Source organism: Malus sylvestris, chromosome 13 (genome assembly GCF_916048215.2).
Source record: "Malus sylvestris chromosome 13, drMalSylv7.2, whole genome shotgun sequence".
Lineage (NCBI taxonomy): Eukaryota > Viridiplantae > Streptophyta > Magnoliopsida > Rosales > Rosaceae > Malus > Malus sylvestris.
Window position 1 is genome coordinate 10,756,594 of NC_062272.1, and position 17,287 is coordinate 10,773,880.

The window sequence follows — 17,287 nt, forward strand, 5'->3', positions numbered from 1 at the left end:
CCCAAGTTCGAGGCTTTAGGAAAGGAGAGGAAAGCTAAAGCTTTGCGGGGCTGTTTGGTGTTGGCAGTTTTTTGGAACATTTGGTTGGAGGGTAATAGAAGAATTTTTTTAGGATTATAAGGGAGTAGAAGTAGAGGAACAATGGGGTAGAGTTAGATACTGGGCAGCCCTTTGGGCATCAGTTTTGGATGAGTTCAGGGATTATTCCCTTTCTTATATAGTGATGGATGTGTTAGCAGCTGTAAAATGAAGTTGGTTCAGCTTAGTTACAAGTAAAGTAGTCCTACTTGAAGGGTCTTAGCTAGTTTTTCTAGTTGGTAGATTTCTTATCCACTTGTTGTAATTCCTACATTGTGTTAATAGAACTCTATCATTTCTTCTAAAAAAAAATTCTGGGTTTATTTGCTGAAGGGACTGCTTACCCTGTTCCTGTAACATTTGTATGTTAATAAATACAGTAAAGAAACATTCAATATATGATATTGTACTCATTGGATGTTGGGAATGTATCATGTAGGTTACTTGCACATGCAAAGGTAGAATCTGTTAAAACCAAGGAAGCAGCTGAACAGAGGTCATTCCAGAATCAAAGCTGGTTTTCATTTATGTGGTTAGTCAGGACTCCGAACTGCTCCATTACGATCTCTGTGTTCTATGATTGTTTCTGGGTCACGGCTGTGCTTAAATTATTTTGACCTTTATATTTGTGAAAGCTCTGCATGTAGCTTTATCCACGTACACCTCTCATTTTGTGTAGTGCCACTTTTTTTTTCCCTCAGGCGTACACCTGCTGAAGATTCTGCCATTGTAGATGATTCCGAGGGATCACAGTTGGCAGAAGAAAGACTGACTAAAGAGGAATGGCAGGCAATCCATAAGTTGCTGAGTTATCAGCCAGAAGAAGCACATTCAGGAAAAGGCATGCAGAATATGATCCGGTTTTTGGTAACTGTGTCTGTTGATCAAGCAGCTGCTAGGATCATTGATACAAATCAAACGGAAGTTGTGTGTTGTAGATTTGAGCAACTTCAAATCTCAACCAAGTTTAAAAATCGAAGTACCTACTGTGATGTGTCCTTAAAATTCTATGGTTTATCTGCGCCTGAAGGCTCGCTTGCCCAGGTTTGTTTCCATATAAATGTCAGAATTTGATTTAGCAGTAACAGGTTTTAAGTTGGTGACGGGAGAATGTTAGTGTGAATCGTAACTGTTTTGATGTGAATATTTTCTAAATTTAGTGAATTTCTTTATTTTGAAGTGGTTTTAATTTTTTTTTAACAGCACTTAATCTCCCTCCTCTCCTTTTCTTACATGTGAATTTCTGATATTAATCTGACACGGAATCAATATGATGCTATGTTGCACCATTGCCTCTTGTTTTTAAGTTACTCATCTTTTCTTCCTGCCCTTTTTTCTTTTGGCAGAGTGTCTGTAGCCAGCAGAAGGTGAATGCACTAGCTGCTAGCTTTGTACACTGTCCAGTTGGAGAGAATGTTGACTGGAGGCTGTCGGCTACAATTTCTCCCTGCCACGTCACGGTGATTGTCCAATCTTTGAATACACACACACACACACATATATATATATATATATATATAGAGAGAGAGAGAGAGAGAGATCCCCAATCTTTTGTTTGATTTCTGTATTTTGGTCGGTCTTCTTGACCAACGTCCTTGTTTTTCTTCTCCTCTCTTAATACAATCGTCTCTTTATTAAAAAAGAAGAAGAAAAAGAAAAGAAGAGAGAAGGAGAGAGAGTGAAACCTAGTTCACATTACTATCATCTTGAAATGGTTACATGCATGGATCCTTAAGGCTCAGTTTTGATTGTCTTTGTGTTCTTTGTCTCTTCTTTTGTTCACCTTCCTTATGACATGGAGCTTCCTGAATCTTTTCTCGTTGCAGGTTTTGATGGAAAGCTTTCATCGATTTTTAGAATTTGTGAAAAGGAGTAATGCAGTTAGTCCTACTGTCACATTGGAAACTGCAACTGCTTTGCAGGTAATGATGTCATCATTGTTAGTATTTTTTAATGTGATGTGTTTAATACGACATTATACTTGTTCACTAATCTTTTATCATTCATTTTTAAGAGCAGATGAAAATTGAGCAAGTGACTCGTAGAGCACAGGAGCAATTTCAAATGGTATTAGAAGAACAAAGCAGGTTAGTATGCTTTATGTATACTGAATACTGATCCTGTTTCAGGTTTTCTATTTCTATTTTTTTAATACTCTGTATAGAGTAAAGCAACTGAGTAATTTTTTTACATTGCTCTTATGTTTACTGATCCTGTTTCAGGTTTGCTCTTGATATCGACTTAGACGCTCCAAAAGTAAGAGTTCCTATCAGAACTTGTGGCTCTTCCAAATGTGATAGCCATTTTCTTTTGGATTTTGGTCATTTCACGCTGCACACCAAGGTATGCCTTTTTTTCTAATGACCTTTCCAAATTGTGCCTGATTGATTTGCATTACCTGAAATGATATATTAATCATTGCAGGATAGTCAGCATGGTGAACAGAGGCAGAACTTATATTCTCGGTTTTTTATAACTGGAAGAGATATTGCTGCCTTTTTTGTGGATTGCGGTTCTGACTGCCAAAGTTGCACTTTGGATGTACCAGATTATGATTATCACCCGCTTTTATCTCCTACCCCTGACAATGTTGAGAATTGCTATTCTCTGATAGATAGGTGTGGAATGGCTGTACTTGTTGATCAGGTAATTTGCCACATTCCTCTCCTGCTTGTTAATTTTTATATTATTTGGTGTACAAGTTTTACTCTGGTTCATTTTGATTAGATATGTTGCTTATCATTTCATACCTATGCATCTTTGAATTGCAGATCATAGTGCCCCATCCAAGTTACCCGTCAATGCGCATCTCAATTCAAGTGCCAAACCTTGGGATTCACTTTTCACCATCGAGATTCCAGAGGCTCATGAAATTGTTAAACATATTCTGTGGTACATTGGAAACTTGCAATGCCGGTCAGCCTGCTCTTGATGATTTTCAAGCAGAAACTCCATGGAGTTTGTCAGATCTTTCTACAGAAGCTAGAATTTTAGCATGGAGGGTATGTCGTCATTCAATTGAGCAAGTTGTTAGTTTTATTTGTATTTCAGCGTCTGATGTTATTTTCCCCTCTATTTTTCCGATTCAGGGGATTGGCAATTCTGTGGCTACCTGGCAACTATGTTATCTTGTGTTGTCTGGAATAAATCTTTATGTGCTGGAATCTGAAAAGTCACAGAGTCACCAGCGACACACAAGGTTGCTTCTCTCTTTCTTTCTAGGTGAATTTTAGTACGGAGAGAGTATACATTAGAAATACCAGAAAGTTACTGCCAAAATTTCACTGAACCATTACAAGATCTTGCTAGATGGTAATAAAAAAGGAAAATGAGACTACTAATAATTGGATCATATTCCTGCATTTCTGCTTGCTGTTGCGGATAACAGAATGTAACGAATTTCTTGCAACTGAGAAACGAAGGACAAGATGATCCATAGTCCCAGCACTATCTTTCCACAACCCAATCAACCTTCCAAATGCTGGAGCAGGGGAAAGAAATAGGCATGCACCCCTTAAAACCTTGTAATGAGGTGTAACATTAATAATATTCCTGTGGCCAGGGAGATACTACAACTTGTCAGCATCCGTTATCCTTATCCTTACAGAGTATAGGTAATCCAAAAATGTATAAATTGGCTATAGCTCCTAGTCGTGGGACAACATATTAAAGGTTGGAGCCCAGTGAAATCCTCCGTTTGACTGAGTAGAGTACCAAATCATATAATTGGCAACAAGATAAAGCTATGGAGGAGATCCTTCAAGGCGTATTGTCCCATTGATTATGCCAAAGCTAATCTGCACCCTTCACCCTCGTTAGTGCCATACCATGGGAAGAGGTCCACCTGGACTTCTTCCCAATTCTCTTACCAACTCTATATGGCTCCATCACCCCATTTGCATGCTACTAACCCCATCCAAGAGCATGTACTGCACTAATAGCTTTTCTTACTCTGCCCTACAGTTTGGTGTCTTTTTTGAGCAATAGAAATGTTTTGGTTGTGCATTTCTTGCTTTTATCTCCTGCAATCAAATGTTTTATGCTACTAACTGAAAATTTCTAAATTTGGATGGTACAGCATGGCTGGTCGACAAGTATATGAGGTTCCCCCAGCAAACATTGGTGGTTCACTGTTTTGTGTCGCTGTAAGTTACAGGGGAATGGACAATCAAAAGGTATGTCAAATTTGTTGGAAATGATAGTTTACTGTATGAAGGACAAACAGTGGAATTGAATATTCATGTCCGTGCTTTCGACTTGACATCTGAATTATTGGATCGTGGAAGAATCATAGTCATGCTTATGTTTATTTTGTTCAAGCCTTGCTTGAAGCTGGGCATATCTTTCCTTATTCAAATCATACATGTTATAGATTTCTATTTCTTTCCAGGCTTTGGAGTCTCCTACTACCTTGATTATAGAGTTTCGAGCTGAGCACGAGAAGGCCATTTGGTTGAAAGGGCTTATACAAGCTACATATCTAGCTTCTGTATGATATAAGATCCATCTCTTAACTTAAAACTCCTATTTCTTATCTTCTTGGTGATATCTAAAATTTGTATTTATTTTGCCTATAGGCTCCTCCATCAGTTAATGTACTGGGAGAAACAAGCGATCCCGTTACTGACTATGATGAAACCCAGACTATGAATTCAAAAACAGCTGACCTTGTTATTAATGGGGCACTGGTGGAGACAAAGATATTCATATATGGAAAGGTTGGTTTTTCTTTTGGTTTATTCATCATGTCAAAGTATCTACAGAGTCCTGCTTCCCATCATTTGTGGTTATTTTGGGGAATGATTAGCCACCTGTGGGGCTTACTACTTATATGAAGAAACAAATGGAAAAAACTTACAAGGCTACTGATTAACCAAATCTGACAGTGTTCTTTTCCTACTATATTGTGTAGACTGGTGATAAAGTTGATGAAGAACGTTGCGAGACTCTTATTCTTGAGGTTCTTGCCAATGGTGGAAAGGTTTGTTGCTAGTTTATACTTCATTTATGATTTTATTAAGGGTGACTCTGGAATTATATGAGATTTTTAAAGTAAAAAGTCAAACGCAATTTTTGACCCTGTTCAACTTTGTTATTGTATTTGTGCCTTTGATCTGACTTGGGTATTTACCCTATATTACTTGAATTGATAGGGAGAGTAGCATCAGAACTTTGGCTACTGGCGGGGAAGATGTTTCCATGTTTGGAACATAATTCATATTTCATTGTTCTTTGTCCATCAGATTTGATATTGTTGATATTTCTGTTTTAGATTTCTTGGGGTTGTGGTATATTGGAATGGAACATACTGTAACAAGCGTTCTTCTACTTTACCCTCTAGTTTGTTTTTTTTCCCACTATCTTCTTGTATCATGTTCAAGGGTTCTTAGCTCGTTGTCATGCATAAGTGTTTTGGTATTAATTACTATGCCATTTTGTTTTACAGTTGCACATGATTCGCTGGGAAGGCGACCTGACACTTAAGATGAAACTACACTCTTTAAAAATCAAAGATGAGCTTCAAGTTCGTCTATTAACAACCCCCCAGTATTTAGCTTGCTCCGTGCTTAACATCGACGATCTAGTTTCTTCTCCTGGCATAGTTGATCCACACATGAAAGAAATGTCTGCTTTGCTTCATGAGGATGATGATACTTTTACAGATGCTTTGCCAGATTTTATGTCTAACTCAGATACAGGCTTAGGTTCACAGATAATGGATATGGATACATGTGCAACCACTGAGGATGTCAATGATGATACTGGATTTGCAACTCCACAGGCCATAATTCATGAAAAAAAATTGGTTAAGGAAAAGGTCATTTCTGGTGAGATATTTTATGAGGCGGATGGCGGTGATAATTCAAATTTTGTTTCTGTTACCTTCTTGACTCGGAGTCCTAGCTCGCCTGATTATGATGGTATTGATACGCAGGTACTACTGACATGAGCAGTTGACTCGGCTTTAGTTAGAGTTCTGGATCTTTGTTAGATTGGTTTTATTTGCAATGCAAAACTAAATTAATTAGTGTATCTTACAAATAGAAAAATCTTTATCTCCACTGCTAATGCTTTGTCCTGAAATTTTTTTTCAGATGAATCTCCGCATGTCAAAATTGGAGTTCTTTTGCAACAGACCCACTCTTGTTGCTTTGATTGATTTTGGCCTGGATTTAAGCTGTGTGTATGACATGGAAGGTAGCGCAGACATGACTAAGGTTCCAGATGATAAACCTTTGATGAACAAAGAAAAGAATGAAGAAAGTGTCAAAGGGTTGCTGGGTTATGGTAAAGGTCGTGTAGTATTTTATTTAAACATGAATATTGACAATGTGACTGTGTTTCTTAACAAAGAGGATGGCTCTTCATTTGCAATGTTTGTGCAAGAAAGTTTCCTGCTGGATCTTAAGGTGATGGGAATGTTGTGATTTACGATTATTTCGATGTGTTGGTTGAAATTTACTACTGTGTGTAGTTTCAGACTTGATATTTTCGGTCTCAAATAACTGTATTACTGACTTGAGTTGTTTGTTTGTTAAGGTCCACCCAAGTTCTCTTTCCATTGAAGGTACCCTAGGAAATTTTAGACTCCATGATATGTCTCTTGGAACAGATCACTGTTGGGCTTGGCTTTGTGATATACGTAATCCAGGTGTTGAATCCCTTATCAAGGTACAAATAGAATCAATTATCAGCTATTGCATTGCAGACATAATTTGTTTTTACTGTGATATTTCTTTTGTTATGAGAATTTTGTCTTTCTATTTGTTTTGCAGTTCAAATTTAACTCCTATAGTGCTGAAGATGATGACTATGAAGGATATGATTACAGTTTGTGTGGCCGACTTTCTGCTGTCCGCATCATTTTTCTCTATAGGTTTGTTCAGGAGGTATGTTGGGCATTGCTCTTAATCATTTGAATACAACTTTCACAGGGATGTGTTATTGCGTGTAACCTAAATGCTTGGACATGCTAATGCAGATAACAGAATACTTTATGGAACTTGCCACCCCACATACCGAAGAGGCAATCAAACTTGTTGACAAAGTTGGAGGCTTTGAGTGGCTAATTCAGAAATATGAGATTGATGGAGCTACAGCGTTGAAGCTGGACCTGTCACTTGATACTCCAATAATCATTGTTCCCAGGAATTCAACAAGCAAAGAGTGCGTGAATTTGGATTCTTTTTTTACTAATCGCATATTTGGGTTACGCATATTTGGGTTAATTAAATAGTTGGGTTGCTTTTGAATGAAGAAGCACCCTAAATAGAAGCAGGAAGAGAAAAAGACAACTTCAAAATTTTGTCTCTTTATGTCTGGATCTTGTATTTTCAAAGTTAAATACGTTTGTTATATCAGTATTTACGGTTGACATTTGTCTCTATATTTTATGTAATTGCAGTTTCATTCAACTTGATCTGGGCCAGCTAAAAGTCACAAATGAGTTTAGTTGGTATGGTTCCCCTGAGAAAGATCCTTCAGCTGTCCATATTGATGTCCTTCATGCTGAGGTAGGTGATTTTTATATCTTTTTATTGGACGTGATGATTGAAATTACTGAACTAATTTAATACCCTGACATAAAATTTCAGATCCTGGGGATCAGCATGTCTGTAGGAATTGATGGTTGCTTAGGCAAATCAATGATACGAGAAGGCAAAGGACTTGACGTTTACGTGAGGAGAAGTTTGAGGGATGTCTTCAAAAAAGTTCCAACATTTGCTCTTGAAGTGAAGGTAATATTGTGGGTGAAATGTTAAATTTTATTGAATTTTTTTTTTTATAACATTGGGGCAGATAACACACCTTTAGTAAGCATTACGATGGGGGGCTGTTTAACTTACCGTTGCTGATATTTGCATAGTTGATAGTTGATACACGTAGTGGTCGATCTTCTGATTGAGTTCATCCTGCATTGATTGGTTACCACTGGCTTCAAGATTGAAGGAGGTTTTGGTTACCACTGTCTCTCCACATCAGGGGCGTTTGTTAAGGATCGACAAATTTTGGATGCTGTCCTCATTGCAAATGAAGTGGTAGAAGAGATAAGGCAGAAAAAAGAGAAGGGATTGGTGCTCAAGATATCCCCGATAAGCTACAAATATGTACATATACATGAGTCAAAATAGACACACAAGAGGGAGCCTTCACAAAGGTTGCTTAGGAGAAGTCTCAGCAGTCGGTAGAGCCCCAGAAAGAGAAGGCACCGGAGGGGGATCATTTGGAGCCTCAATACTGGACAGAACCCTAGAAGGAGGAGGCATCAGAGGTTGATCATTTGGAGCTTCATTACGCAGTACAGCCCCAGAAGACGAAGGCAATAAATGCCTTTGGAACAAACCCACAAATCTCTGATGATCAAGTAAAACCTGACCATCAGTTTCCTTCATCTGGTCAAGCTTCCTCTTCATGTTTGTAGCATAGTCATGTGCGAGCCGGTGCAACTGTTTATTCTCATGCTTGAGCCCTCTAATCTCCTGTTTGAGACTCATCACTTCAGCCGCCAATGATTCAACTTGGCGGGTTCGAGCAAATAGGCGTTGGGCCATATTAGACACAGAACCTGCACACTGAACACTGAGAGCCAGCGAATCCTTAACAGCTAACTCATCAGACCGTTTGGAAAGTAGTCTGTTATCTTTGGGAGTGAGAAGGTTCCTGGCCACCACCGCAGCGGTCATATCATTCTTCATCACGGAATCCCCAACGGTAAGAGGACCAGTAGGGGAGACGAAGGATGGGCGCCATATGTTGTCTGGAGAAGGCGGGGCTGCCTCTTCAACAAGGTTCAAGTCAAAACGACGGTCGGAGGGGCCAGACATTTTCAAAGGTGTTGAAGAGAGAAGAGGTCGGACAAATCAACATCTTAGAAGTGCAAGAATGAAGCTTCTACTGGTGGAGATTCAAGTGTGCTTTGGAACTTAATGCCAGCCCCTATAAAAATCTGCACTCGACGGAGCTTCAGAAATCGAAGAGGCGCCTGCTCAGAAATCGAAGAGGCGTTTGCTTTCTCAAAAGCTGGGCTGCTTAGAGATCACGAGGGTTGATCTCAGAAATCGAAGAGGCGTTTGCTTTCTCAAAAGTTGGGCTGCTCAAGGACCTCGAAGGCTGATCTCAGAAATCGAAGAGGCGCTCGCTTTCTCAAAAGCTGGGCTCCCCAGAGACCACGAGGGCCGATCTCAGAAATCGAAGAGGCACCTACTTTTCCAGCCTTGTCAGCACCTGTCACACGCACACTCAGCTTTGCGAAAATTATGGGCATTCTGTCGAAGACTTCTGGGGAAGTAGAAAACACATGAATCTTACTGTTCAATCACCCACTTCCCACACGCAACAATAGCTCATGGGTACCACATATAACTTTGCCAAAGTTCTCTGCCAAAGTTGAGCACGTGAAGCTTGCAGCTCCTACTACATCGCTCTGACCAAGAAGGGTAAAAGAATAGCAAAGAAACAGCACTAACAAAGTTTAGACCCATAAATTTTGAAGGTCTAGCTACCATATTATTACCCACAAGGGTAAAGGAACAGTACCACTGCTGGATAATTGGAAAGTCCTTGTGTGTCAACCTCTGTGCTTCGTGGCAAGTTAGACTAGCAAACATGCCCAACCTTTACTCACATTCGAGAAAACACTCCCAATAAGATTGCTTGCTCCAAAATCGAAGAGGCACCGTCCTCCGAATCTCGAGAGCCAGACTCTCAACATGACTACTTTCTTAAAAATCGAAGAGAGGGTAAAGGAACAGTACCATTGCTGGATAATTGGAAAGTCCCTGTGTGTCAACCTCTGTGCTTCATGGCAAGGTAGACTAGCAAACATGCCCAACCTTTACTCACATTCGAGAAAACACTCCCAACAAGATTGCTTGCTCCAAAATCGAAGAGGCACCGCCCTCCGAATCTCGAGAGCCAGACTCCCAACATGATTACTTTCTCAAAAATCGAAGAGACAATGCTCCCCGAATCTTCGAGAGCCAGACCCCCATCATGATTGCTTTCTCAAAAATCGATGAGGCATCGTTCCCCGAATCAATCGAAGAGGCGCTCGCTTTCTCAAAAGCTGGGCTGCTCAGAGACCACGAGGGCCGATCTCAGAAATCGAAGAGGCACCTACTTTTCTAGCCTTGTCAGCACCTGTCACACGCACACTCAGCTTTGCAGAAATTATGGGCATTCTGTCGAAGACTTCTGGTGAAGTAGAAAGCACATGAATCTTACTGTTCAATCACCCACTTCCCACACGCAACAATAGCTCATGGGTACCACAGATAACTTTGCCAAAGTTCTCTGCCAAAGTTGAGCACGTGAAGCTTGCAGCTCCCACTACATCGCTCTGACCAAGAAAGGTAAAAGAATAGCAAAGAAATAGCACTAACAAAGTTTAGACACATAAATTTTGAAGTTCTAGCTACCATATTATTACCCACAAGGGTAAAGGAACAATACCACTGCTGGATAATTGGAAAGTCCCTGTTTGTCAACCTCTGTGCTTCGTGGCAAGGTAGACTAGCAAACATGCCCAACCTTTACTCACATTCGAGAAAACACTCCCAACAAGATTGCTTGCTCCAAAATCGAAGAGACACCATCCTCCGAACCTCGAGAGCCAGACTCCCAACATGACTACTTTCTCAAAATCGAAGAGAGGGTAAAGGAACAGTACCATTGCTGGATAATTGGAAAGTCCCTGTGTGTCAACCTTTGTGCTTCGTGGCAAGGTAGACTAACAAACATGCCCAACCTTTACTCACATTCGAGACAACACTCCCAACAAGATTGCTTGCTCCAAAATCGAAGAGGCACCGCCCTCCGAATCTCGAGAGCCAGACTCCCAACATGATTACTTTCTCAAAAATCGAAGAGACACTGCTCTCCGAATCTCGAGAGCCAGACCCCCAGCATGATTGCTTTCTCAAAAATCGAAGAGGCATCGTTCTCCGAATCTCGAGAGCCAGATACCACAGACCACTTTTTCAAAGTGCTCTGACAGAGTTAAAACATGTGAAACGGGCAGCTCCCACTACCGTGCTATGACCAAGCAGGGTAAAGGAATAGCATTACTACTTGTTAGGGAGACTCCTATATATGTCGACCTCCATCCCCAACAGACAGGCAGACCTGCAAAAATGCTCAACCCTTCATCATATCTGAGAGGGCACTCCCAACGAAGCCTTTCGAAATATTCAGCTTTCTTTCCCCCCGATAATACCTCTGCAAACAAGCTATACTAGAGCAAGAATATCTCATATCATCAGGGTTAAAAGCAAGAGTATCCCATATCATGCTTTTTCCCTGTCTTTTCCTTTGGCCTTGTTTTTACCTGCAAGACAAGGAGAAAGAGAGCAATCAGTCAGCACTTGGAATCAAGCTTCCAGCCAGGAACTGACTGCCTGGAACCCCTTACCTGATTACTTACCTGGCATTGCTCTCGAGTACTCATCTTCAACATCTTATGTTTCCAGGGAAGATTCCGCATCTGCTTGAGGAACAGATAGGGCAAGTGCGAAGGATACAAGGAAGCATGTGGAGACAAGCGTAACAGCACACGTGCCGATACATCCATTACTCTGTCAAAAGCAAAAGTATCCCATATCAGCAGGGTGGAACGTACTCTAGATTTGATGGACTTGTTTTGACCCTCAAATTCTTCAGTCAGCCTTATACTCTGGAGGAAACCAGAAAACCCTCCAGCTCAGTTCAAGAATAAGCCTGTGGAAAGTTACTTCTTCAAAAGCAAAAGTATCTCATATCATCTCTTCTCATTTTTCTTCTCTTTATCCTTCATGCTGCTGCAAGATGGGGAGAAGGTGAACAATCAGTCGGAGCTCTGATTGCTTACCTTGTCTGTCACCTCTTTCAGCAGACCCCCTAGCTCGGCGACTTGGGGGACTCTTACTACATGGTTTGTATCGCGCTTGACCAAGCCTGAAACTACAAGTAAGCTTCAAGTGAAATTGATACATTACCTTGTGCATCTCCACCAGTTAAAGATACCACCCCTGGATGGAGGAAGAGTACTTCCAGAGAAGATGCCACATCTACCTATGAGACAGATAAGGCAAGTCAAGACGACACCACACTCCGATACTTAGAAGTTTCGTGATTACGAGATCATTCTCCCACAATATTTCCTAATGTCATTTGTACTAAATCATTCACTTGTACTCACTAAAGGAGAGCTTGAACCTAGGTACTTGTGTAAACCCTTCACAATTAATGAGAACTCTTCTATTCCGTGGACGTAGCCAATCTGGGTGAACCACGTACATCTTGTGTTTGCTTTCTTATCTCTATCCATTTATATACTTATCCACACTAATGACCGGAGCAATCTAGCGAAGATCACAAAAAGCGACCGTTTTCGCTACCTAGGATCTATCTTGCAAGAGAACGGAGAATTAGATGGAGATCTCAACCATAGAATACGAGCTGGATGGATGAAGTGTAAGAATGCATCCGGCGTGTTGTGTGACCGTCGTAGGCCACTGAAGCTCAAGGGAAAATTTTATAGGACGGCAATAAGGCCAACGATGTTGTATGACACAGAATGTTGGGCGGTGAAGCATCAACACGTACACAAAATGGGTGTAGCGGAGGTGAGGATGCTTCGTGGGATGTGTGGGCACACGAGAAAGGATAAGATTGGGAATGAGGATATCCGAGGTAAAGTAGGAGTAGCCGAAATTGTAGGAAAGATGAGAGAAAATCGGCTCCGGTGATTTGGACATGTGCAAAGAAGGCCGAATGACGCTCCGGTTCGAAGATGTGACTACGGGACAAAGGTTCAGGGCCGAAGGGGTAGAGGAAGACCTAGGAAAACTTTGGAAGAGACTCTAAGAAAAGACTTAGAGTACTTGGACCTAACGGAGGACATGACACAAAACCGAGCGCAATGGCGTTCTAGGATTCATATAGCCGACCCCACTTAGTGGGAAAAGGCTTTGTTGTTGTTGTTGTTGTTGTTGTTGTTGATCAATGGGAGGCCTAGGGGAAAATTTCAAGCTTCAAGAGGACTGAGACAAGGCGACCCACTGTCACCCTTTCTCTTCACCTTAGTAGTCGATGTTTTGAGCAGGTTAATGGAGAAGGCTCAAGAAAATGATCTCATCAAAGGTTTGTGTATCGGGCAAGAAAAGGTGGAGATCTCTCATCTTCAATTTGCCGATGACACCATATTCTTCTTGATGGAAGACGAGGAAGTTTGGAACAACCTATTACAAGTGCTCAACTTATTCTGTTCGGTCTTAGGATTGAAAATCAACAAAGCTAAGTGCTTTTTGGCAGGAATAAATTCAGAAAGTGAGAAATTAAACAGGATGGCAGTTTCTTGGGGTTGCGAGGTAGGATGTTGGCCTATAAAGTATCTGGGACTTCACCTTGGGGGCAGGCCAAGAGCTATAAGGTTTTGGGATCCAGTGGTAGAAACAATGGAAAGAATTTCCTATCCAAAGGAGGTAGATTAACTCTAATTCAATCAGTCTTGGGAAGCTTGCCGACTTACTATATGTCATTGTTCAAAATTCCTTGCGGGGTAAGAAGACGTCTAGAAAAATTAATGAAAGGGTTTCTCTGGGAAGGCGTGGAGGAAGGTAAGAAAACCCATTTGGTCAAATGGGAGTTAGTTACTAAAAACAAGGAGGAAGGAGGTCTAGGGGTGGGGAATTTAAGGAATCAGAACGAAGCATTATTGGCTAAGTGGTTGTGGAGATTCCCAAGGGAGTCTCATTCCCTATGGCACAAGGTGATAAGAAGCAAGTATGGGTTACAAGTTAATGGTTGGAATGCACTTCCTCCAAGGAGGGTTTCAAGTCGTAGCCCATGGAAAGACATTTCGAGTGGTGCTCATCAGTTTCTTAGATGTTGCAAGTTTGAGGTGGGCAATGGAGAGAGGGTGAGGTTTTGGGAGGATGGGTGGTTAGCAGGGGGACCGCTGAAGGAGCAATTCCCCAGATTATTCCTATTATCGAGGAAGCATAATCATAACATCTCCAGCTTTGTGGAAGTTTCGTCAAGTTCCTTGAGTTGGAACTTTGATTTTAGGAGAAATCTGAATGAGATGGAGATAGAAGAGGCGGCCAGCTTATTACAGAAAGTGGAAGTGGTTCGCTTGTCTCCATCAAAAATGGATAACAGAAGGTGGAACCTAGAACCTTCAGGTTTGTTCACATGCAAATCCTATCGTTCATTACTGAGCAACAATGGGATTGGGCACTATTATCCACCCTACTCTCAGATTTGGAAATCAAAAGCTCCTCCGAAGGTTAAAATACTTGTATGGCTTGTGGCCACTGGGAGTCTCAACACTTGCGACAAAATTCAAAGGAGAAACCCTCTGATGTGTTTATCCCCACATTGGTGTAGTTTATGCAAAGCTAAGGAGGAGAGTGTAAATCACATCTTTCTTCATTGCTCCTACTCGATCCAACTGTGGTGGAAACTGTTTCAGGAGGTTAAAGTAAGTTGGGTCATTCCTAAAGGGTGTTTTGAGCTACTAAGCACCAATTTTAAGGCACTTGGAAAAGGGAAAAAATCCAAAGCTTTGTGGGGTTGCCTGGTATCAGCAATTTTTTGGAATATATGGCTGGAACGCAACGAAAGGATTTTTGAAGACTATACTGGAGTGGGGGCAGAAGTACTTTGGGGGAGAGTAAAATATTGGGCATCTTTTTGGGCTTCGGTTACTAAAGAGTTTAATAATTGCTCTCTATCTCAAATACTGTGGGATTTGTTAGCAGCAGTTAAGTGAGCTAGGTCTAGAATTGGCTGCTGTAGCCAAATCCTATTGGGATTTTCCTTTCTAATTTGTTAGTGGACTTCTTATCCACTTCTGTGTATTTCACTATTCTTTAATAAAATTGTTTCTTCTCAAAAAAAAAATCCTGCATTGATTGGTAGTGATACATGTACAACATGAAATTAAGTGCATGGGGTCATAATATTGTTTCAAATAGTGAACATACTTAGGAATTGCTGAGCATTTTGGACCAATCCTTTACTTTTTTGGTAGTCAATATATGGTGATCTAACTTATTCATCCTCCATTTGCTCCATTGTTGTGATCACGTGTTTTTAACTTTATATGATATATCCCTGCATATATGTTTCTATAGAGGGAGCTTCAATCGAAGGATGCCTCACCTTGTATTTCAATGATCCAAACCGTCTTATTTTAGGTCTTCTCTCATATATCACCATTGCAAAATATCACTCAAATCTGAAACCATTTACCACTTAATTAAATGGTTGTTGTTTAATGTTTCCTTGAAATAACATATTCTTCTATTTTCTACTCCCCATATTGCCAATTGGTTTTTTTCTGTCATCATGCAGACTGTCATATTTCTCTGCTGATTCCTACCCTTTGATTGTCTTGTACCAGGTTGGCTTATTGCACGGTGTCATGTCTGACAAAGAATATAAAGTCATTCTGGACTGTGCATGCATGAACTTATGCGAAGAGCCAAAGCTTCCCCCTAGTTTCCGTGGTGGTAAATCTGGTTCGATGGATACAATGAGACTGCTGGCTGATAAGGTCAACATGAACAGTCAACTCCTACTATCAAAAACTGTTACCATAGTGGCAGTTGTAATTGATAATGCCCTATTGGAATTGTATAACGGCATTCATGCTGAGTCTCCTTTAGCTCAAATTGCTGTGAGTACTTGCATCAATCACATTTAAGTAGAGTTTATTTTGAATTGTGTGTACTTAGGTCCTGTTTTAGCTCTCTGAGATTTCAACTTTCATTTTGGTCTTAAGATTTCGAACAGAGTTGTTTGTTGTTTTCTGGCATTGTATGTCTGTTCTGATCGTGTACTTGTTCTCAGAAAAAATAAAAACAGAATCTTATGTAATTTGTTTCTCTGTTTAACAGATCGAAGGTCTTTGGGTAATGTATCGGATGACTTCATTGTCAGAGACAGATCTCTACATAACCATTCCAAAATTTTCTGTTGTTGACATTCGCCCCAATACAAAACCTGAAATGCGCCTAATGCTTGGATCATCCGCTGATGATTCCAAACAAGTTTCTTCTGGAAGTTTGCCCCTTTCCTTAAATAAGGGGAGCTTTAGAAAAACAGACTCTGATGCTGGATTTTCTCATGTGGATTTACCAATATCAACAATGTTCTTGATGGACTATAGATGGCGCAAATCTTCCCAATCATTTGTGGTTAGGGTTCAGCAACCTCGAGTTCTTGTTGTAGCTGATTTCCTTCTGGCTGTGGGTGAGTTTTTTGTGCCTGCATTGCGAACTATAACTGGTAGAGAGGAAGTGATGGATCCTACAAATGATCTTATTGGTAAAAGCTGTAGCATAGTATTCTCTGGACCTATTTACAAACAGATAGAAGATGTGGTGCACTTGTCTCCAAGTAGACAGTTAGTAGCAGATTGTTTGCACATTGATGAATACATATATGATGGATGTGGAAAGACCATCCATTTGAGTGAGGAAACGGACACAAAATATCTTCATTCAACTAGGCCTCATCCCATTATTATAATTGGGTGTGGAAAGAAGTTGCGATTTATGAATGTCAAAATTGAGGTACAGATCCATCCTTTCATCTGCGACAATAGTTATGTTCTTTTTCAATTGTTTTTAATGCAGCATCAGAACATGCCTAAAATTTCAGTACTATTTAGAAGGTCTGCAATGGGTTTGGGGAAAATGTTTTCCAATAAATATCACGAAGCATAGGTATAGGATTCAGAAACCAGAAAAACGACTATAGAGGTACAAAGACCATTTCAGTGCAGACAGTAAAAGATAGAAAAAAAGTATCAAATTTTTTTATGTGACCATATGTGTTGTTTTGTTTTACTTATTTTATGTTTAGTTTGTTTTTCTCATCCCTCAGTAATTGGCATGTGTTCCAAGTCCAACTATTGATTGACGCTTTCCCGTTAATACATCAGAATGGTTCTATTTTAAGGAAGTACACACATTTGAGTAATGATAGCAGCTACTCGCTATCTTTTGAGGATGGTGTGGACATCACGTTGCTGGACAGTTACTCATCTGATGAGGACAAGAAGAGTCTAGAAGACACTCATAAATCATCAGACACCTCAAATATTTCTTCGGATTCTGAAAGTGATCCAAATGTGATCCCTAGTTTCAGTTTTGAAGCACAGGTAAGTAAGTCATTATTAACATAAATGTTTCGCAAAGTAATTCATGGCATAGCGCTTTAC

At 40.4% G+C, this 17,287-nt stretch overlaps 2 protein-coding genes and 1 long non-coding RNA gene across 8 annotated transcripts in view; 2 read left to right on the plus strand and 1 right to left on the minus strand.

The window, feature by feature from the left end:
• Positions 1 to 11,025, minus strand: part of LOC126595126 (uncharacterized) — a 77,798-nt gene extending 66,773 nt beyond the window's left edge. The window contains exons 1-2 of one of the 4 annotated variants that reach the window (XM_050261498.1): positions 10,567 to 10,708; positions 9,694 to 9,869 (exon numbers count right to left, since the gene is read on the minus strand). The gene's annotated coding sequence lies outside the window, so the exon portion shown is untranslated. Of the gene's footprint in view, positions 1 to 9,651; positions 9,669 to 9,693; positions 10,201 to 10,566; positions 10,709 to 10,825 lie in introns of those variants that run through there. The other 3 variants (XM_050261501.1, XM_050261497.1, XM_050261502.1) reach the window with 3 other exon arrangements.
• The window catches only part of LOC126595103 (uncharacterized), a 48,091-nt gene that overhangs the window by 13,020 nt on the left and 17,784 nt on the right, over positions 1 to 17,287 (plus strand). For all 3 annotated transcript variants that reach the window (XM_050261449.1, XM_050261446.1, XM_050261448.1), the window contains exons 13-35: positions 518 to 610; positions 780 to 1,122; positions 1,425 to 1,538; positions 1,905 to 2,000; positions 2,098 to 2,165; positions 2,301 to 2,421; positions 2,503 to 2,724; positions 2,850 to 3,080; positions 3,168 to 3,277; positions 4,157 to 4,253; positions 4,469 to 4,567; positions 4,656 to 4,796; positions 4,991 to 5,059; positions 5,525 to 6,013; positions 6,174 to 6,488; positions 6,619 to 6,750; positions 6,855 to 6,968; positions 7,061 to 7,245; positions 7,484 to 7,592; positions 7,674 to 7,817; positions 15,464 to 15,739; positions 15,960 to 16,637; positions 17,009 to 17,227. In XM_050261449.1, coding sequence (XP_050117406.1) covers positions 518 to 610; positions 780 to 1,122; positions 1,425 to 1,538; positions 1,905 to 2,000; positions 2,098 to 2,165; positions 2,301 to 2,421; positions 2,503 to 2,724; positions 2,850 to 3,080; positions 3,168 to 3,277; positions 4,157 to 4,253; positions 4,469 to 4,567; positions 4,656 to 4,796; positions 4,991 to 5,059; positions 5,525 to 6,013; positions 6,174 to 6,488; positions 6,619 to 6,750; positions 6,855 to 6,968; positions 7,061 to 7,245; positions 7,484 to 7,592; positions 7,674 to 7,817; positions 15,464 to 15,739; positions 15,960 to 16,637; positions 17,009 to 17,227 — 4,465 coding nt within the window. The remainder of the gene's footprint in view (positions 1 to 517; positions 611 to 779; positions 1,123 to 1,424; positions 1,539 to 1,904; positions 2,001 to 2,097; positions 2,166 to 2,300; positions 2,422 to 2,502; positions 2,725 to 2,849; positions 3,081 to 3,167; positions 3,278 to 4,156; positions 4,254 to 4,468; positions 4,568 to 4,655; positions 4,797 to 4,990; positions 5,060 to 5,524; positions 6,014 to 6,173; positions 6,489 to 6,618; positions 6,751 to 6,854; positions 6,969 to 7,060; positions 7,246 to 7,483; positions 7,593 to 7,673; positions 7,818 to 15,463; positions 15,740 to 15,959; positions 16,638 to 17,008; positions 17,228 to 17,287) is intronic.
• LOC126595133 (uncharacterized) lies at positions 9,482 to 10,550 on the plus strand. The gene is made up of 2 exons (XR_007613512.1): positions 9,482 to 9,571; positions 10,487 to 10,550. It is a non-coding gene; the product is annotated as an uncharacterized LOC126595133 (long non-coding RNA).